The sequence below is a fragment of the Rhinopithecus roxellana genome, chromosome 13 (assembly GCF_007565055.1).
Source record: "Rhinopithecus roxellana isolate Shanxi Qingling chromosome 13, ASM756505v1, whole genome shotgun sequence".
Taxonomy (NCBI): Eukaryota; Metazoa; Chordata; class Mammalia; order Primates; family Cercopithecidae; genus Rhinopithecus; species Rhinopithecus roxellana.
Window position 1 is genome coordinate 122,753,223 of NC_044561.1, and position 21,094 is coordinate 122,774,316.

Sequence of the window (21,094 nt, forward strand, 5' to 3'; positions counted from 1 at the left end):
CTCAGCCTCCGAATACCTGTGATTACAGGCGTCTGCTACCACGCCTGGCTAATTTTTGTATTTTTAGGAGAGACAGGGTTTCACCATGTTGGCCAGGCTGGTCTTGAACTCCTGACCTCAGGTGATTCACCCACCTCGGCCTCCCAAAGTGCTGGGATTACAGGCATGAGCCACCGTACCTGGTCAAAAACCAGTTTTGATCCTGTAAGAATGTCGGTTCTCATCCTTTTCTGACTCAGAATGAGATGAAAGCTGTAGGGCCCCACCTGGGAAAACTGTATAGCTTGTTATAATTTCAGGGAGTACTTAACCACCCTACCCCCAGCTTAAAAATTGTAAGTTATCCAGTAGCACATACCCTAGATACTAAAAAGTGTGTTCAAAGCTATTCATTCAGGCTGCACCTAAGTCACCAACAGAGGGTCCAATTCAGAAAATGATGGCACAACTGTGTGATAGAGTACAGTTCAGACTACTGTCTTACTGGATTTTACAGAAAGTAGGTTATTAAGCTAAAAAAGCCAAGTGCAGAACTGTGTACTTTTTCTTTTCCTTTTTTTGAACCTTTTTTCTCACTCTTGCCCAGGCTGGAGTACAGTGGCTTCACTGCTCACTGCAACCTCGACCTCCCCAGGCTCAGGTGATCCTTCCACCTCAGCCTTTGGAGTAGCTAGGACCACAGGTGTGAGCAAGCACAACTGGCTTATTTTTGTATTTTTTTTGTGGAGATGGTTTTGCCATGTTGCCCAGGCTGGTCTTGAACTCCTGGGCTCAGGCGATCTGCCCACTGTGGCCTCCCAAAGTGCTGAGATTACAGATGGGAGCCACCATGCCTGGCCTAAGGGATATGTATTACATGTGCATGAGCTCTCTCTGGGAGGACTCAGGAAGTGCAGGGTTTGCCTCTGGGGAAGGAAACTTCAAGTATACCCTTTATACAGGTTGAAAAATGTTCTTTTTACCATGGTAAAAATGATTCATTGACCAGGTAAATAAAAATCCTGTATCACAAAAACAAAATCATAGCCTCATTGTGGACAGTGCCTGCCTTGTCCCTGTCTTCAGTGTCTTTGGCTGAGTTGCTTCTGAAAATTGAGGATACACATGGACCACTGATTTTCTCAATCATCGTTTTTAATTGGCTTTATAAGCTAAAGTGCATAGTAAAGACAAAAAAAGGAAATGCATACATAGGAAAGGGACACTTAGAAAGGACCTGAGATACCTAAATGTCTGTTCTAAGGAACACTGGAAGGAGGGAATGCAGATGCAGGCAGCAGGCCTGGGTCTGGCTTCTAGCCTGGGTTTGGAGCCTGCAGAAGCTGCTGGCATGCTAGCCCTACCCAGGCAAAAGCTCCAAGAGGGAGTGTTGGGATGAAGGATCACACTTGGGATAGGTGCTGCTGGTACCAAATGTGACTTTAGCTCCTCAGGGCCCAGGGGTAACCAGCAGTGCCACCAAACCTGTCAGACAGCAGGTAAAGAAATTTCCACCATCCCAAAGTGCAGGTTACAGGAAAGGGGTCACTCCTTAATGACGACCTGGCCCATCTTATGCAGCATGTGGGCTGTCCCATCTTCCCCACTCTCGGTGACTATGTAACTGGGTCAGGGTGAGTTGGTGCAGTCTTTGTCTTATTACATGCCTCCATCTCCTGGAGGCAGGGTGCCCAAGGAGGGCAGGAGGGGTTCTTGTGCTCCTTTTAAGAGATAAGCAGTTCATAAACAACTCTGGGCCTCTGTTTATTATGAGAGTTAGTTTGCAAATTAGGGCCTGGCAATTAGAATCAGTCTGCATCAATGAGCTCATACTCTGTTCCTGGGGAACACTGTAGAATAAACATTTGACCAAGTAAAGACTCAGAGATACCACTAGGTGGCCCTAGGTGGAAGCCCCAAACATGTTCCAGGGGTCTGTCTACTAATTTGCAGGAGAGAAGAGGTGAGATTTGTTAACTTTGCTCTCAGTTCTGGAGATAAAGTGCTTACTCTAGCGCAGGGATAAATCTAGAAACAAATGTGGGCGAGCCCTAAAAGTGGACCCTTAAAATAGGTGCTAAGACTAAAAAGGATGTTTTTTTTTGTTTTGTTTTTGAGACAGAGTCTTGCTCTTGTCGCTCAGACTGGAGTGCAATGGCATGATCTCAGCTCACTGCAACCTCCGCCTCCCGGGGCTAAGCAATTCTCCTGCCTCACTCAACCTCCCAAGTAGCTGGGATTACAGGCGCCCGCCACAACGCCCAGCTAATTTTTGCATTTTTAGTAGAGACGGGGTTTCACCATGTTGGTCAGGCTGGTCTCGAACTCCTGACCTCGTGATCCGCCTGCCTCGGCTTCCCAAAGTGCTGGGATTACAGGCGTAAGCCACCGTGCCTGGCCTAAAAAAACAAACTTCAGTTCCTTCATAAGGGAGCTGGCCCCAGTCATTCAGTGGCAAGGGCAAAAGGCAGTGGTATACCATCTTCCTACATCATTCTCTGGATCTCCTCAAAGTTCATCAGGTTGTTGGCCGTGTCAGACCAGGCAGCATGCTGGGCTCCATCCATTTCAGAAGCAAGCTGGTTGCTTCTTTCCAGAGTATGATTTGTGCCACCAATCACTTCCTTACAGTCAGGACACGTGCCCCTCTCCATGGCTCCCCCACAATCGCCAATCACATAGATATGGCCATTGCGGCACTTGAACCAGTGACCACGAGGATAACCTATGGCGCTGACAATCTGCACTCGCTCTTCCTCTGAGATGCCCAGGCCAGAGCAGGGAAGGGTGGCTTTTAGAGCTTCCATCTTTTCCTGCACAAGTTGTTCATCCTCTTGGGTGAACTTACATGTTTTCTCGAGGATATTCTGGACACTATAGACCTCTACTGCTATGCTATCTTTCACCTTCTTCTCTGCTATCCTGTAGCGGGTCAGAAGGTTCACCAGGTACGTGAGCCTCTGGATTTCACTTCGGAGGTCACTTAGTTCCTGGCTAGTGAAGCTCAAGCGCTTCTTGGCCAGCCACTCATGGACCTGGTCTAGTCGAGTCCTCACTCTTTTCTGTTCTAAAACATGCATCTTTTTCAGGGAATCCCACAGGATGGCCAGGTGGTCATAGAAGCTGATGTAATTCTCAACCAGACCCAGGTCCTTCACTGACAGATTTTTCTGGGCCAGCTTCTCCTTTATCATCAGGAAGTCTTCAGGAAGCAGCTGGTGGAGGAGGCTCTTCCTCTCCAACAGGGCCTTAAGCCGGTCCTGGCTGGTTGCTATTTCCCCTGCTGAACCCTGGATCTTTTCCTTGATGATTTCAATCTCTTCTAGCCGCTGTTTTATGCTAGTTCCATACCTCAGGTTTTTGCGGATGGGCACCTGGCAGATAGGGCAGACTTTCAACCTGATGGCGACTTCATCATCCTTCTGTTCATTCATGTAGCGGTCCAGGGCTTGCACCTCAAAGATGTGGCTGCAGTCTTCTAGCTGCACAAAGCGGGCATCAGGCTCATCCTCAAAGCCAAAGAATATTTGAGTGACCTCATCCATGTGGCAGATACGGCATTTCTTAGGGCATGGCTCCCCACAGAGACCAATGCAGGGGTGGCCACAAACTAGCAGCTTAGTACAAGGCACATAGCATGGGGGTCGGTTGCAGGGCTCAGAGCAGAGTTTGGTGCACTGGTAGTGCTGGCAGCGCCAGACACAGGGTTCCACACAGGGGCTACACAGCTCCCCACATTTCTTCTTGCACTGGCTGTGGACACAGCGGTTCTGACAGGTCCGTTGGCAGGGTGGGCACTCACCAGTGCATGGTTCCTGGCACTTGTGTGAGCAGATAAGCAGGCGCTTGCAGGGCTGCTGACAGTGTTCATGGAAACGCCCTTCGAAGCAGCTGTGGCAGGAGCCTGGGCAAGGATGCCCACAGTCCAAGATAGTGCCACACTTTGTGGTACACTTGACTGGCAGACCACCATACATGAGGTCTTCCACATGACCACATTTTACCTGCTGACTGTGCCCACACTTGAGTTTTACAGTGACCATTTCTGAACACAACTGCACACAGTCCTCACCACATGGGTGGCTGCATCTGTGCCCACATCTCAGAGACTTGGAGCAAGGCTCCTGGCAGCAGAAATCTGACTCAGGCACAGAACAAGGGACCATTTGTTCATGGCCGCACCGAGGAATGGTTTTGGGCACCTTCACCTGACAAGGCTGACACTCCTGGAAGCAAACAAGGGGACACCGGTGCCCATCCTGACAGATGACCTTCTGGCATGGCTTCATGCACTGGAACTCCTTGTGTGAAGAGTCATAAGGGTGGCAGGCACGGGTGCAGACATGCCCACAGCCCAGGCGGAACTCACAGGGCAGGCTGCAGCCTCCTTCAGGTACTTTTTGGAAGTCAGAAGCTTTGGATACTAAGGTGTGGGTATCAGGGTGGTTCTGGCAGCACAGCCGGAGCATGGGGCCTATTTGATTGTTCTCTCGAAGTGTATGAATGATCTTGCTCCATAGGGGCACCTTGGCCAGCATCTGCATGTTTCCGATGCAGTACATTCCCTTCTTGGCTCGGGACAAGGCCACACAGATGCGGTTGGATATCTGCAGAAAACCCACCTTGCCTTCTTGGTTGCTCCGCACTAGGGAGAGGAGGATGATGTCATTCTCTTCCCCTTGGTATTTGTCCACAACATGGACCCTGACACCAGCAAATGTCTTGGCAGGCATCAGTTTGCGCAGGCAGAAGAGCTGCCCAGTATAGGTAGTGAGGATGGTGATCTGGGAAGGCAGGTATTCCTGGCACAGGAAGTACTTGCACAGTTCTACCACAAAGTGAGCCTCGTGCTGGTTCTGATGGCTTTTGCCCTCTTGGATTTCCTGTTCAGGAAAGCTGTGTTCTACAAAGAAAAGGTTGGAAGACACCCCCTGACAGGGAAAAGAAGTGACATGTTAAAAGGTTCACTCATGGCACATGTTTTTTTCTTCCTCTCTTTACATGCACTGGCCACTGACTGCTCCAAAGAGAGACCTTGGAAGGCTTTTTGCACCCTCAACATCACTATCTTTAGTTAGTCACTGTGTGCTTTGGGGCCACAGCAAGTTATGAAAATAAAAGATTATGTCTCTTTCAGTTTTCAAGGTACTTGTTTGATGTTAATATTTAAAACAGCTGGCTGGGTACAGTGGCTCACGCCTATAATCCCAGCATTTTGAGAGGCCGAGGTGGGTGGACCACCTGAGGTCAGGAGTTTGAGACCAGCCTGGCCCACATGGCGAAACCCCGTCCCTACTAAAAATACAAAAATTAGCTGGGCGTGGCAGTGGGCGCCTATAATCCCAGCTATTCAGGAGGCTGAGACGAGAGAATAGTTTGAACCCAGGATGCAGAGATTGCAGTGAGCTGAGATCATGCCACTGCACTCCAGCCTGGGTGACAGAGTGAGACTCCATCTCAAAAAAAAAAAAAAAAAAAACAGCCATCCACAACCCAACCATTATAGCTGAGAGAACAAGCAGTGCTGTGATGATGACAGAGCAGCTAACTTACTGAGCACTCCACTGTGCTGACTGCTTAATATACATTACCTCCTTCCATACAGTAATGGGATATGGCAGGAGCCATTATTCTATTCTTATTGTCCAGAAGAACCCGATACTCAGAATTTATTTATTTTTAAAATAGAAACAGTCTTGCTATGTTCCCCAGCCTGGTTTTGAACTCTTGGCCTCAGCTGACAATTTTTTTTTTTTTTTGAGACAGAGTTTCACTCTTGTTGCGTAGGCTGGAGTACAATGGCATGGTCTTGGCTCACCGCAACCTCCACCTCCCAGGTTCAAGCGATCCTCTTGCCTCAGCCTCCCAAGTAGTTGGGATTACAGGCACCCACCACCATGCCGTTAATTTTTGTATTTTTAGTAGAGACGGGGTTTCAACATGTTGGCCAGGCTAGTCTGAAACTCCTGACCTCAGGTGATCTGCCCATCTTGGCCTCCCAAAGTACTGGGATTATAGGCATGAGCCACCACACCCAGCCAGGCACACGCCACCACACCGAGCTAATTTTTATATTTTTAGTAGAGACGGGGTTTCACCATGTTGGCCAGGATGGTCTCGATCTCTTGACCTCATGATTCGCCCGCCTTGGCCTCACAAAGTTCTGGGATTACAGGCATTAGCCACCGCGCCTGGCCAGAATTTTTACATAACTTGCTTAAGGTTACATGGCTACTAACAGGCAGAGTTGGGATTAAAAAACCCTGGTCTGGCCTTTTTGCTGTAGACCTGAGTGGTTGCTGCCGACATGGGCAAGTTCATGAAACCTGGGAAGGTGGTGCTTGTCCTGGCTGGACGCTACTCTGGACGCAAAGCCATCATCGTGAAGAACATTGATGATGGCACCTCAGATCGCCCCTACAGCCATGCTCTGGTGGCTGGAATTGACCGCTACCCCCGCAAAGTGACAGCTGCCATGGGCAAGAAGAAGATTGCCAAGAGGTCAAAGATCAAGTCTTTTGTGAAAGTTTATAACTACAATCACCTAATGCCCACAAGGTACTCTGTGGATATCCCCTTGGACAAAACTGTCGTCAATAAGGATGTCTTCAGAGATCCTGCTCTTAAACGCAAGGCCCGACGAGAGGCCAAGGTCAAGTTTGAAGAGAGATATAAGACAGGCAAGAACAAGTGGTTCTTCCAGAAGCTGCGGTTTTAGATGCTTTGTTTTGGTCATTAAAAATTAAAAAGGAAAGGAGAAAAAAAAAAAAAAAAAAAAAACCCTGGTCTGTATTTCAATTTCCTCCCAGTAACCAGCTTTCAAAAAGCTGGCTCTACTCCCTTCTGAAAGGCTTTCTTTTTGAGAGGGAGTCTCTCTCCACTGCCCAGCCTGGAGTGCAGTGGTTTGGCACAATCTCAGCTCACTGCAACCTCCACTTCGCGGGTTCAAGCAATTCTCCTGCCTCAGTCTTCTGAGTAGCTGGGATTACAAGTGCTTGCCACCATGCCCGGCTAATTTTTGTATTTTAGTGGAGACAGGGTTTCACCATGTTAGTTAGGCTGGTCTTAAACTCCTGACCTCAAGTGATCTGCCCACCTCGGCCTCCCAAAGTGCTGGGATTACAGGTGTGAGCCACCATGCCCGGCTGCTGAAAAGCTTTTTCATCTTGAGAAAATTACAGCCTTTTTAGGTTGCTGACACCATCCAAGAAAGATCTGGTAAGAGAGACTCACCTGGCCGGGCATGGTGGCTCAAGCCTGTAATCCCAGCACTTTGGGAGGCCGAGACGGGCGGATCACGAGGTCAGGAGATCGAGACCATCCTGGCTAACACGGTGAAACCCCGTCTCTACTAAAAAATACAAAAAACTAGCAGGGCGAGGTGGCGGGCGCCTGTAGTCCCAGCTACTCGGGAGGCTGAGGCAGGAGAATGGTGGGAACCCGGGAGGCGGAGCTTGCAGTGAGCTGAGATCTGGCCACTGCACTCCAGCCTGGGCAACAGAGCGAGACTCCGTCTCAAAAAAAAAAAAAAAAAAAAAAAAGAGAGAGAGACTCACCTTAATCTTCTCATAGTTAAGAACAGATGGATGATTCTCCAGATCCTGGTAAATGTGGGGGGTCAAAAGGCGGGCAATTTCAGGGCACATACGGTGCTGAAAAAACACATGCATGTCATTAGAAACATGGGCAGAGCACACATGGACAATTTCTTTAAAGATGTGGTTGCTGTTAGAAAATTTAGGGAGGGCCATCACTTTGGGAGCCAAGGCAGGAGGATCACTTGCACTCAGGAGTTTGAGACCAGCCTGGCAACATAGTGAGCCCTTGTCTCTATTTTTCTTTTTCTTTTTTTTTTTTTTTTTTGAGACGGAGTCTCGCTCTGTCGCGGCCCAGGCTGGAGCGCAGTGGCCGGATCTCAGCTCACTGCAAGCTCCACCTCCTGGGTGTACGCCATTCTCCTGCCTCAGCCTCCCGAGCGGCTGGGACTACAGGCGCCGCCACCTCGCCCGGCTAGTTTTTTGTATTTTTTTTAGTAGAGACGGGGTTTCACCGTGTTAGCCAGGATGGTCTCGATCTCTTGACCTCGTGATCCGCCCGTCTTGGCCTCCCAAAGTGCTGGGATTACAGGTTTGAGCCACCATGCCTGGCCATATTTTTCTTTCTTTTTTTTTTTGAGACGTGTCACCAAGGCTGGGGTGCAGTGGCACAATCTCAGCTCACTGCAACCTCTGCGTCCCAGGTTCTAGTGATTCTCCTGCCTCAGCCTTCCAAAAGTAGCTGGGACTACAGGCATGAGGCACAACACCTGGCTAATTTTTTGTATTTTTAGCAGAGACAGTGTTTCGCCACGTTGGCCAGGCTGGTCACGAACTCCTGACCTCAGGTGATTCGGCCGCCTTGGCCTCCCAAAGTGCTGGGATTACAGGCGTAAGCCACCACACCTGGCCTCTATTTTTCCTTTTTTTTTTGGAGACGGAATCTCACTCTATCACCAGGCTGCAGTGCAGTGGCATGATCTCGGCTCACTGCAACCTCTGCCTCCTGGGTTTAAGTGATTCTCCTGCCTCAGCCTCCCAAGTAGCTGGGATTACAGGCGCCCACCACCACGCCATGCTAATTTTTGTATTTTTAGTAGAGACAGGGTTTCACCATGTTGGCCAGGCTGATCTCGAATGCCTGACCTCATGATCGACCCGCCTCGGCCTCCCAAAGTGCTAGGATTACAGGTGTGAGCCACTGCACCTGGCCTCTATTTTTCTTAAAAAAAAAAAAAAAGAAAGAAAATCTAGAGATATAGAGATTATCATTTGAAAAAAATAATAAGGAAAAGGCATAACATAAACAGATCCTTTGTCCAACAAAAACTCAACACAGGGTGATCTTGTGGTGTTTTAAAACAGAAAATGTGAGGTTGACAGAGTCATTTCAGTATTACATTATTTTTATTTATATAAGACCCCTTTTGCGGGCAACTGGCAGCTTCCCAGGAGCTTTCTCCCAAGCATTTGGTAATAACAGAGGCCCAGCTTCTCACCTGGTAGTTCAGACGGACAAAGGGAATGTTTACTTTCACTAGCCGTTCAAAAAGGGACACCTCAAGGTTGAAGTTCTTGGCCAGATCATACACGTTGGCACTGGGGCGCAGCTGAGAAGAGAAACATGGCTGAAGATTCTCTACTGATAAAGTCATTTAACCATCCATACTTCCATCCATCCAACCAACCATCAAATGTTTTTCAAGTGCTATGTGCCAGGCACTCTTCTGGATACTCACAGTTTAAGGATTAATAATGACAAGGGTTAAAGATTAGTAGAACTAAAGGTGGTATGACAGAGTGCCCCATGGTGGGTTTTTTCTAGCTAGGCCTCTGAACAGTGACATCTGAGTAGACACTAGCATGGCAGAGGTTGCCAGTTCTTCATTCATTTGAAAAGCAAGATCCATAATGGGGAGCGGAAAGGACACAGGGGGACACCATGAGCAAATGGGATGAAGTCAGAGAAATAAGCTGAAACCTGATCACACAAGCCTTTGTGGGCCACTTTAAGAAGCTTGATTTTTATACAAGTGCAATGGGAAACCACTGGAGGGTTTTTAGCTGGAAAGTGATATTATCTATCTACCTTTTTTTCTTTTTCTTTTTTTTTTTTTTAATTCACTTTGGCTCCTTTATGTAGAGTGCATTAGAGGGTAGCAAAAATGGAAGCAGGGAGACCGAGGAGCATGCTATTATACTACAGTCCACTCGAGAGACCATGGATGAAATAAATGATGTTGCCACTAAAATATACCCCAAATCTAACATCACCTGCTCTTAGATTGAATGTGGGAGGTGAAGGCAAGAGGAATCACAAAAAGCTAATAATAAGCTTGAGGTCTGTTGAAGCAGAGGCCAGGGTCTTCCTTTATGATCTCACCCCCACAGAGAGCCAGCCCATCTTCTAGGGGGGCTCCTGTTTTACCTGCTGGTGGTCCCCAATCAGAATGAGGTGCTGGCAAGCTTTGCTCAATGTGGCAATGGTATGGGCCTCAAGGACTTCCGCAGCTTCTTCCACTATGACAATCCTCGGCTCCACCTTCTGTAGGATCTGGCGGTATTTGGCAGCACCTCAAGTGAGGAAAGAAGAGAAAGGCTCCTCTGGGCTGAGGCACAGGACCCACAGGGCCACTGAGCCTCTGGGAATCCGCTTTTGTATCTTCCCTGAACCTGGATCAGCAACAAGTAGTCCTTATAGCGTTCTGGGTGGTCTCCAGAACATTAAAGCCATGTTGGTCACTGTTGGAGTTTCAAACCCAGCAGGAGAAAGTGAGTGAATTTCTTTTGTTTTTTGAGAGAAAGTCTCATTCTGTCACCCAGGCTGGAATGCACAGTGGTGCCATCTCAGCTCACTGCAACCTCCGCCTCCCAGGTTCAAGTGATTCTTGTGCCCCAGCCTCCCTAGTAGCTAAGATTACAGGTGCCCACCACTACGCCTGGCCAGTTTTTGTATTTTTAGTAGAGATGAGATTTCACCATGATGACCAGGCTGATTGCAAACTCATGACCTCAGGTGATCCACCTGCCTTGGCCTCCCAAAGTGCTGGGATTACAGGCATGAGACACTGCGCTGGTGAAAGTGAGTGAATTTCACCAAAAGTTCTCAAAATATGGGTGCTTTCAGTAGCTTTTCATGTTATTTTCCTCTAACCTACCAAAGAAGCTCCTCTTTACCTGTCCTTAGATAATCTGACACCAGAAGTGAACTTAGATGCAACAGGTAAATTTCTCCACAGTTTCTCACCTGTGGTTGTCATTCCTACAACCTGGGCATCTTTAAGAATGTGCAGGTCTTCCTGGAGTCTCAGCTCAGCCATTCTCTCTGCTGATGTGCGGTACTGGCGTTCACAGCTGAGGATCTTCCGGCGGGTGTCAGCCTGGTACAACTGTAGCCAGAGCCTGGAGAATGGGAAGAACCAAGGAAAGAAAGCCACAAGCTCTTTGAGAAGGTGGAAGAACCCCCTTCAGTGTGCCCAGTGTATGAAGTGAACCTTGGACCTTTGGAGCATAGTGACAAACAGATATATTCAGGGACCCAAGAATCCAAAATGCCCAACAGAAAGATGTCCAGAGTGGTCAGGAGCTAAGGAAAGGGGTGAGATAAAGAACAAAGGTTAACTATGGGAAGAGAATAAGAGACTTTAAAAACTTTGGGAAGAGGCTGGGCGCGGTGGCTCAAGCCTGTAATCCCAGCACTTTGGGACGCCGAGACGGGTGGATCACGAGGTCAGGAGATCGAGACCATCCTGGCTAACACGGTAAAACCCCGTCTCTACTAAAAAATACAAAAAACTAGCTGGGCGAGGTGGCGGGCGCCTGTAGTCCCAGCTACACGGGAGGCTGAGGCAGGAGAATGGTGTAAACCTGGGAGGCGGAGCTTGCTGTGAGCTGAGATCCGGCCACTGCACTCCAGCCCAGGCGACAGAGCAAGACTCCGTCTCAAACAAACAAACAAAAAACTTTGGGACGAATTTCTCATAAATTCTCCCAGCTGCGGCATCCCTGCCTAATTTCTCTCCCCTCCACTAATTCACCATAGAGTGTTTATTTTGTTAGTAAAAGTGATGATGTCACTAATCGCTGTAAAACTTTCCAATGGCTGTCTACTACTCTTTTTTTTTTTTTCCCCTGTAGAGATGAGGTCTCACTATGTTGCCCAGGCTGGTCTTGAACCCTGGGCCTCAAGTGATTCTCTAGCCTCAGCCTCCCAAAGTAATGAGATTACAGGTGTGAGTCACTGTGCCTGTTACCTCTCTGTTCTTTTCTGAGTTTTTATACCCATTTGTAACTTTTTATTTGTGGAATTATGTGATTAATTTGTTACTCTGGATAGACTCCATAGGCTCCATGAAGGTAATAATTAATTTGTTACCCTGGATAGACTCCATAAGCTCCATGAAGGTAGAGCAAAGTGTCTATTCTATCCCATGGCTGTATCCCTATCACTCAGCTCAGTGGTTCGTTGAAGGTCTTGGAGGTGGAGAATGTTCCAGGAACAGAACTTCCTGGGGAAATTACATGGGTTGGCTGGATGTGGAACACAGTACCTATAAAGCTGCCAGCGAGAACTGAGGTCCAGCTGCCAAACATCCTCGATCTCATCGGCCTCGGCTGCAGTCATGGTGTTCAGTTTGCGAAGCTCATCCTTCACTCTTTTTTTCATTTTCTTTTTCTGGTTGCGCTGGGTCTGCAGACATCAATACCAGGCAGGGTACTGTCTGAGCAGAGGCAGGCTTGGTTTTAAGCCCAAGGCAGGGGCCACAGCACAAGCAAAAGGGCTGGCATCCCTGATTAATGTCAAGTGTCTTACATTCTCCCAACAGCTCTTCCACTGTAGAGTGGCTAAACAAGGACTCTGGAGCCAGTCTGCCTGACTTCAAAGCCCTACTCTACCTCTTACTAGGTTGTGGAACCTAAGGTAAATGACCTACCCTCTGTGTCCCTCAGTATCACCTTCTATAAAATGGGAATAATAATAGTATCTCTTTATAGGATTGTTGGCTTGTCAGGAGTAAATACATGGAAAGCAGTTATACTACTGCTAGCACTAGTTATCATTAAACATCTTTGACCATAGCCTGTTTCTTGTTCCTAAAATGTATGCCATGAAAGTCATGGGGGTGGTCTTTTCTTGTTGAATGCTACACAACCAGTGCCCAGCAACTGGTGCTTCACACAGGACTTGGCACAGTGCCTGCTAAAATGGTCCTACTGCCATCGTATCAACACAGTACCTTTAACAAGTGGGTGGAAAGCAGTTTATGAGAAAGTGCTCTCTTCTGGCTGTCACTGAGTCTGAGGCTATGAGCCTTTAGAAGGACTCGTAAGTCAGACAGATGCCACTAAATAAAGATCTCCCTGCTGCTTCAAAACGAAACAAATCAACATTTCCTGATGCCTCCTGGGAGAGATGCTGAATCCATGCTTTTAAGAATTGAGATCATGACTCTGCTCACCACATATAGTGATACTGAACTGAACTAGGAGATCAGGTGCAAACCCAGCACTCAGGTGAAAACAGCATCCAAAGTTGCCCTTGAAAGTTCTCAAATCATTGGTAAGGTTTACAAATTCTTTTTTTTTTTTTTTTTTTTTTGAGACGGAGTCTCCCTCTGTCTCCCGGGCTGGAGTGCAGTGGCCGGATCTCAGCTCACTGCAAGCTCCACCTCCCGGGTTCCTGCCATTCTCCTGCCTCAGCCTCCAGAGTAGCTGGGACTACAGGCGCCCGCCACCTCGCCCAGCTAGTTTTTTGTATTTTTTAGTAGAGACAGGGTTTCACCGTGTTAGCCAGGATGGTCTCGATCTCCTGACCTCATGATCCGCCTGTCTCGGCCTCCAAAAGTGCTGGGATTAAAGGCTTGAGCCACCGCGCCTGGCCTAAGGTTTACAAATTCTTATTTTGAGTATCTAATCCTCAATCATCGTAGTTACGCATGGTAAATAGTGAGGACTACGAGGCTCCACCAAAAGGAGCAGAGGGAAAGCTACATGAAGACACCTGGGCATTCATACAATTCTGGCTTTAAGAGAAGTGTCAAATTCCAGGGTGAATGAAGGAGGAATATTCCATCCAGCCTGGAGGTCTCATTTCATTGCTTACTTTAATCCTTTAAAATCTTAGTTCATGTTTACAAACTCATTTGAAATGAGAAGACAACACTCCTGAAGGCATTAAGTGCTGAGACCGTGTTTGACCTGACTCATATGTGCTACATTCTTCCACAAGTTCTACAAAAGCACTTGGTTACCTGCTTCCTGTCTTTCTAAGCTGGCATTTCTTGCCAGAGGCCCTCTGAAGAACTGTAGTATTTATATCCATGGGAATTAGTACACCCATCTTATACCGGGGTAGGCTGTAATACGGGTACTTAGTTAATTGCAATGATGAAGTGAATATACTGTATCAGAAGTGGGGGAAAACAAATTGTCAGAACGCTCTCAGGTCTGTTTCAACCCAAGGAAGTGAGTTTACCTGCCACTCTCCCATAGCTTGCTCCTGTCCAGCTGCTGTCCCAGGGCCACAGTGGTCTAGCCTCATGGCCAGAAGCATTTTAGCCAACTCCTGGTCTGCCCCACTCTCTTCCTTTCTCCGTCGCTGGGGCCTCACCACCTCTTCCTCCTCAATCACCCGGTCTGCTTGAATCAGGTCAGCTTCCTCTGCGATCTCAATCAGCGAACTCTCCTCCTCCCCTTCTTCTTCCTCATCCCCTTCTGCCTGGGCTAAGAGAGAAATAGATACAGATTAAAACTCTCTTTTTTTTTTTTTTTGAGACGAAGTCTCGCTCTGTTGCCCAGGATGGAGTGCGGTGGTGCGATCTTGGCTCACTGCAACCTCTGCCTCCTGGGTTCAAGTGATTCTCCGGCCTCAGCCTCCCCCGTAGCTGGGATTACAGGCACCCAGCACCATGCCTGGCTAATTTTTGTATTTTTAGTAGAGATGGGGTTTCACCATGTTGGCCAGGCTGGTCTCGAACTCCTGACCTCGTGATCTGCCTGCCTCGGCTTCCCAAAGTGCTGGGATTACAGGCGTGAGCCACTGTGCCTGGCCAGAGATAGAAACTCTTGAAGCTAAGGGACAGAAGAGGGCACCTACATGAGCTCAGATGCATGAAGACATTATCAAGGGTTTATGTGATTTTTTTTTTTTTTTTTGAGATGGAGTTTCGCTCTTGTGGCCCAGGATGGAGTGCAATGGCACAATCTTGGCTCACCACAACCTCTGCCTCCCGGGTTCAAGTGATTCTCCTGCCTCAGCCTCCCAAGTAGTTGGGATTACAGGCACGCATGACCATGCCCAGCTAATTCTGAATTTTTAGTAGAGACAGGGTTTCTCCATGTTGGTCAGGCTGGTCTCAAACTCCCGACCTCAGGTGATCTGCCTGCCTCGGCCTCCCAAAGTGCTGGAATTACAGGCGTGAGCCACTGCACTGGGTCCTGTGTGATTATTTTTGAGACAAGAAACTAGAAGGAATGAGAGGAGAGTTAGGAAAGGCTTAGGTCTCCTTATATACTTTTTGTTACATGTTTTACATTTTAAAAAATCATATGAAGGTATGCCTTTTAAAGAAAGGTTTTGGCTGTGCGTGGGGCTTATGCCTGCATCCCAGCACTCTAGGAGGCTGAGGCGGGTGGATCACCTGACGTCAGAAGTTTGAGACCAGCCTGGCCAACATGGTGAAACCCTGTCTCAGCTGGGTGTGGTGGCTCATGCCTGTAATCCCAGCACTTTGGGAGGCCAAGTCGGGCGGATCACGAGGTCAGGAGATCAAGACCATCCTGGCTAACACAGTGAAACCCTGTCTCTACTAAAAGCACAAAAAAAAATTAGCCGGGCGTGGTGACAGGCGCCTGTAGTCCCAGCTACTTGGGAGGCTGAGGCAGGAGAATGGCGTGAACCCAGAGGTGGCGGAGCTTGCAGTGAGTGGAGATCGCGCCACTGCACTCCAGCCTGGGCGACAGAGGGAGACTCCGTCTCAAAAAAAAAAAAAAAAAAAAAAAAAAAAAAAAAAAAGAAACTCTGTCTCTACTAAAAATACAAAAATTAGCCAGGTATGGTGGTGCATGCCTGTAGTTCCAGCTACTTGGGAGGCTGAGGCAGGAGAATCACTTGAATCCAGGAGGTGGAAGTTGCAGTGAGCCGAGATCATGCCATTGTGCTCCAGCCCGGGCAACAGAGCAAGACTCCATCTCAAAAATAAATAAATAAGGCTGGGCGCAGTGGCTCATGGCTGTAATCCCAGCACTTTGGGAGGCCGAGGCAGGCAGATCACCTGAGGTGAGAGCTCAAGACCAGCCTGGCCAACAGGGGGAACCCCATCTTTACTAAAAATACAAAATAAGCTGGGCATGGTGAGTGTGCCTGTAATCCCAGCTACTTGGGAGGCTGAGGCAGGAGAATTGCTTGAACCTGGGAGGCAGAGGTTGCAGTGAGCCAAGATCATGCCATTGCACTCCAGCCTGGGGGACAGAGTGAGACTGTGAGACTTAGTCTCAAAAAAATAAATAAATAAAAATAAAAAAATAAAATAAATAAATACAAAATAAATAAATAAAGGTTTTACTTATACCAAATACATATACAATGGAGGGCATTCAATGTAAATACGTAATATAAAGGTTAATAAAAATATATAAAATGAATATCCACGTACCCTCCACCCAATTTAAGTAGAAAACTGCCAAATTTTTTGAAGACCTTTGTGAGTCTTCCTAACCTGAATTTTATATTACTCATTTCCTTTCTAAAAGATAATAATGTTACCACATTTATACTGTATCTAAGTAACACACTGTCTAGTATATATGTTTCCATAACTTGTCTTTTTTTTTTTTTTTTTAGACCATGTCTGTCACTCAAGCTGTAGTAGAGCATTGCAGTCATGGCTCACTGCAGCCTCAACCTCCTGAGCTCAAGCCATCCCCTCGCCTCAGCCACCTGTGTAGCTGGGACTACAGGCACGCACCACCATAACCAGCTATTTTTTGTTTTTGTTTTTTTTGGTAAAGACAGGGTCTCATTATGTTCCCAGGCTGGTCTCCAACTTTTGGGCTCAAATGATCCTCCTGCCTTGCACTCACAAAGTGCTGGGATTACAGGCATGGGCCACCATGCCCGGCTAACTTGCCTTTTTCATTCAGCATGTTTTTGAGATTCATATGTGTTACTGTATATGCTGTGATTCGTTCCTTTTCACTGTTGTACAGTATTTCATTATCTGAGTTGACTTAATTGATCCATCCATTGAAGAAATGTAGATGAACATTTGAGTTCTGATTTTCTGGTATGATAAAGTGGTTATATAAATTTAAATATCCCCAGCAGCAGTGCACAGAGTTTCCATTGCTTCAAATTCTCATCAACATAGGGTTATATCAAACTTTAATTGTTGCCAAACTGGTGGGTATATAATAGTATCTCATTGTGGTTTTAATTCCTCTAGTTTTTAGTGAGTACTTTTCATGTATTTATTGAACAGTAAGATTTCCTATTTTGTGATGTGCCTGTTAAAAGTCTTTTATCTCATTAACCGGGCGTGGTGGCACATGCCTGTAATCCCAGCTACTTGGGAGGCTGAGGCAGGAGAGGAGAATCGCTTGAACCCAGGAGGCGGAGGTTGCGGTGAGCTGAGATCGCGCCATTGCCCTTCAGTCTGAGCAACAAGAGTGAAACTCCATCTCAAAAAAAAAAAAGTATTTTCTCTTTTCCTTATATTAAGCTATTTGTCTTTCTCTGACTGACTCATAGCTCTTTATTTATTCTGGGAATTGTTTTTAAGTCTCCCTGTTCTGGTATTTACTATATTCTACCTTAAGATTTGATTCTAGTAAGACATGCACTTCTTACCTGTATTCTCAGGTCCTGCTGGAGAAACACTTTGGGTGAAAGAACCGACACCAAGACCTAGCCACTCCAGCATCATGGAATGCTTCCAGTGCTGGAAGCAAATCCATTCACTATCCTAAGGAAGGAAGAATGATCATTTGTGAGGATTCTATGACAACCAATGTGAAGACAGGGTCTCCTCAAAGAATCAAAAGCAGATTGGGGCATGGTAGCTCATGCCTATAATCCCAGCAATTTGGAAGGCCAAGGCAGGAGGATTGCCTGAGCCCAGAAATTCAAGACCAGCCTGGGCAATACGGTGAGACCCCATGTCTTAAAAAAAAAAAAAAAAAGACTGGGCATGGTGGCTTGCGCCTGTAATCCCAACACTTTGGGAGGCTGAGGCAAGGCAGATCACCTGAGGTCAGGAGTTCGAGACCAGCCTGGCCAACTTGGTGAAACCCCGTTTCTATTAAAAATACAAAATTAGGCTGGGTGCGGTGGCTCATGCCTATAATCCCAGCACTTTGGGAGGCCAAGGCGGGCGGATCACAAGGTCAGGAGATCGAGACCACGGTGAAACCCCATCTCTACTAAAAATACAAAAGAAAAATTAGCTGGGCGCGGTGGCGGGCGCCTGTAGTCCCAGCTACTCAGGAGGCTGAGGCAGGAGAATGGCGTGAACCCAGGAGGCGGAGCTTGCAGTAAGCCAAGATCAGCCACTGCACTCCAGCCTGAGGGACAGAGCGAGACTCTGTCTCAAAAAAAAAAAAAAAAAAACAAAAATTAGCCAGGCATAGTGGTGCATGCCTGTAGTCCCAGCTACTCAGGAGGTTGAGGCAGGAGAACTGCTTGAACCCTGGAGGCAGAGGTTGCAGTGAGTGGAGATTGTGCCACTACACTCCGGCTTGGGTGACAAAGCAAGACTCTCTTAAAAAAGCTGGGTGTGATGGCATGTGCATATAATCCCAGTTACTCAGGAGGCTGAGGTGGGAGGACTGCTTGAGCCCAGGAGGCCCAGGCTGCAGTGAGCTATGATTATGCCACTGCCCTCCAGCCTGGGCTCAAGACCCTATCTCAAAAGAAAAAAGAATCAAAAGTAATTCCCTTAAAGTTTATAAGCTGTACTATTCACAACAGCAAAGACATCTAATCAACCTAAATGCCCATCAATAAAGGACTGGATAAAGAAAACGTGGTACACATACACCATGGAATACTATGCAGCCATAAAAAAGAATGAGATCATGTCCTTTGCAAGGACATGAATGGAGTTTGAGGGCATTATCTTTAGCAAACTAACACAAGAACAGAAAACCAAATACTGCATGTTCTCACTTATAAGTGGGAGTTAAATGATGAGAACACATGGTCACATAGAGGGGATCAACACACTGGGGCCTATCGAAGGGTGGAGGGTGGGAGGAGGGAGAGGAGCAGGAAAAATAACTGATGAGTACTAGGCTTATTATCTAGGTGACGTACAACAAACTGCCATGACACAAGTTTACCTATGTAACAAACCTGCACATGTACCACTGAATATAAGTTTAAAAAAAATTAAAAAAGAAACATTATATCATTAAAAAAAAAAAAAAAACAGTTCATAGGCTGCAAACTGGCATCTCCTTGGGCAACTGGAACATTTAACATGATTTGCATAGAATTTTAAAAATCAAAGGGCTGGGCACGGTGGCTCATGCCTATAATCCCAGCACTTTGGAAGGCCGAGGTGGGTGGGTCACCTGAGGTCAGGAGTTCAAGACCAGCCTGGCCAACGTGGTGAAACCCAGTCTCTACAAAAATTCGCCAGGCATGACGGCAGGTGCCTGTAATCCTAGCTACTCAAGAGGCCGAGGCAAGAGAATCACTTGAAACCAGGAGGCGGAGGTTGTAGTGAGCCAAGATCGTGCCATTGCACTCCAGCCTGGGGTGAGAGAGTGAGACTCTGTCTCAAAACAAAAAAAAAAGGAATTTAAAAAATTTTCCAGCCTATTTTGACAAAATCAGGAGCTATGGCAACAAATGGCTGGAGCTGGGTTGCTACCACATCTGTTCCAGTTTGCCACAGTCCTCTCCGCTTCTTAATATTTCAAATCTAGATTGTTTCACTTATTTGTAAGACCTGAATGACCTCTGTAAGCTTTTGGATTTGCAATCCTGTAAATCAGCAACCTAATGATAATAAAGCTACCATTTCACTGGGTTCCTGGCCTGCCACTTTACAGAGACTGTCTCAGTTATTTCTTACAATACCTTTTGAAGGCAGGCATTATTATCATCCATGTCTGATTGCTGAGGATCACATGAGCCCAAGTCACATAGTCAGTCTGCATGACTATATCTATCAACTCCCAAGTTCTCTATCTGTGCTAGTTTGCCTCTGGTTATGATTTTGTTCATTTAACAAACACGTAGTACAGTTACTAAATTAATACGTTTACAAATACTACCTTGCTCATCTAAATAACAATCCTGTAAGAACAAATATCTGTAAGAAATTGCCTTTTTGCAAATTAATATTACAGATATTGGCAATTTCATATGGTTCAACTTAATGCTTATTATTATCATCCCCATTTTATAAAAGAGGAAACAGCTACAGGAAATTAAGTAACTTGTCCAGAGCCAAGCCCAGATTAAAACCCAGCAGGCTGGTTCCAGAGTTTTGTTCCTGACCAGCATATTCAGCTGCCTCTCATCACAAAAGGTAACTCTGCACATTGTGGCAGCATCAGATTATCAAACAGCTAAAGTTTTGGACTGATGATTCTCCTGGAGGCTACCTCAAAATACTGAGGCCAGAGACATATTTGTGTCCCCCAGGATGACCCCTACCTGCGCTGGTCCATTCATGAGACTTTCCCAGTGCTGAGGTGAGATGTACTTCTGCAGGTACTGTTCCCGTAGGACACCGCGCATGGTGCACTCCAGGGTCTTGGCTCCTTCATGAAGCTCTTGCTCTGACTCCTTCATCTGTGTCATGATCTGCCAAGAACAGAGGGAAAGAAATGATGAGGAAATATCATCATCCCCCAAACTCAGTCCTCACCTTGAGGGAAAACAAAGCTAAGACAGGAACAGTAAGGAGGGAGAATAAATAGACTAGTCAACAAACCAATTTCCCAAGGCACATTATTATGGTCTTGAAACCAAAGAACTAGTATCGGCCGGGCGTGGTGGCTCATGCCTGTAATCCCAGCACTTTGGGAGGCCGAGGCAGGTGGATCACTTGCGGTCTGGAGTTCAAGACCAGCCTGGCCAACATGGCAAAACACTGTCTCTACTAAAAATGCAAAAATTAGCCGGGCGTGGTGGTGAGCACCTGTAATCCCAGTTACTTGGGAGGCTGAGGCACAAGAATTGCTTGAACCCGGGAGGCAGACGTTGCAGTGAGCTGAGATGGTGCCACTGCACTCCAGCCTAGGTGACAGAGTGAGACTCCGTCTCAAAAAAAAAAAAAAAAAAAAAAAAAATCAAAATCTCTGAAAGATTCCTACCAATCAGTAAAAAAAGAAAAAAAGGAATGCAGGTTGAATATCCCTTATCCAAAATTCTTGGGACTAGAAGTGTTTCAGATGTTGGAATATTTGCGTTTATACTTACTGGTTGAGCATCCCAAATCTGGAAATCCAAAATGTGAAATAATGTTGGGCAGGGCACAGTGGCTCACACCTGTAATCCCAGCACTTTGGGAGGCTGAGACGGGCAGATCACCTGACATCAGGAGTTCGAGACCAACCTGGCCAACATG

The 21,094-nt window shown here is 46.9% G+C and overlaps 1 protein-coding gene and 1 pseudogene across 6 annotated transcripts in view; one reads left to right on the forward strand and one right to left on the reverse strand.

Moving 5' to 3' along the window:
- Positions 1–1,113: 1,113 nt before the first annotated feature.
- The window catches only part of ZNFX1 (zinc finger NFX1-type containing 1), a 34,822-nt gene continuing 14,841 nt past the window's right edge, over positions 1,114–21,094 (reverse strand). For 3 of the 5 annotated variants that reach the window (XM_010383857.2, XM_010383858.2, XM_010383856.2), the window contains 9 exons: positions 20,179–20,328; positions 17,362–17,476; positions 13,990–14,237; positions 12,065–12,204; positions 10,762–10,916; positions 9,943–10,088; positions 9,014–9,124; positions 7,536–7,631; positions 2,466–4,910 (listed from right to left, as the gene is read on the reverse strand). In XM_010383857.2, the coding sequence (XP_010382159.1) occupies positions 2,466–4,910; positions 7,536–7,631; positions 9,014–9,124; positions 9,943–10,088; positions 10,762–10,916; positions 12,065–12,204; positions 13,990–14,237; positions 17,362–17,476; positions 20,179–20,328 (3,606 nt within the window). Of the gene's footprint in view, positions 4,911–7,535; positions 7,632–9,013; positions 9,125–9,942; positions 10,089–10,761; positions 10,917–12,064; positions 12,205–13,989; positions 14,238–17,361; positions 17,477–20,178; positions 20,329–21,094 lie in introns of all 5 variants that reach the window. The other 2 variants (XM_010383855.2, XM_010383859.2) reach the window with 1 other exon arrangement.
- Positions 6,255–6,734, forward strand: LOC104678536 (annotated as a pseudogene). The gene has a single exon (XR_750200.2). The product of XR_750200.2 is annotated as a 60S ribosomal protein L27 pseudogene (transcript).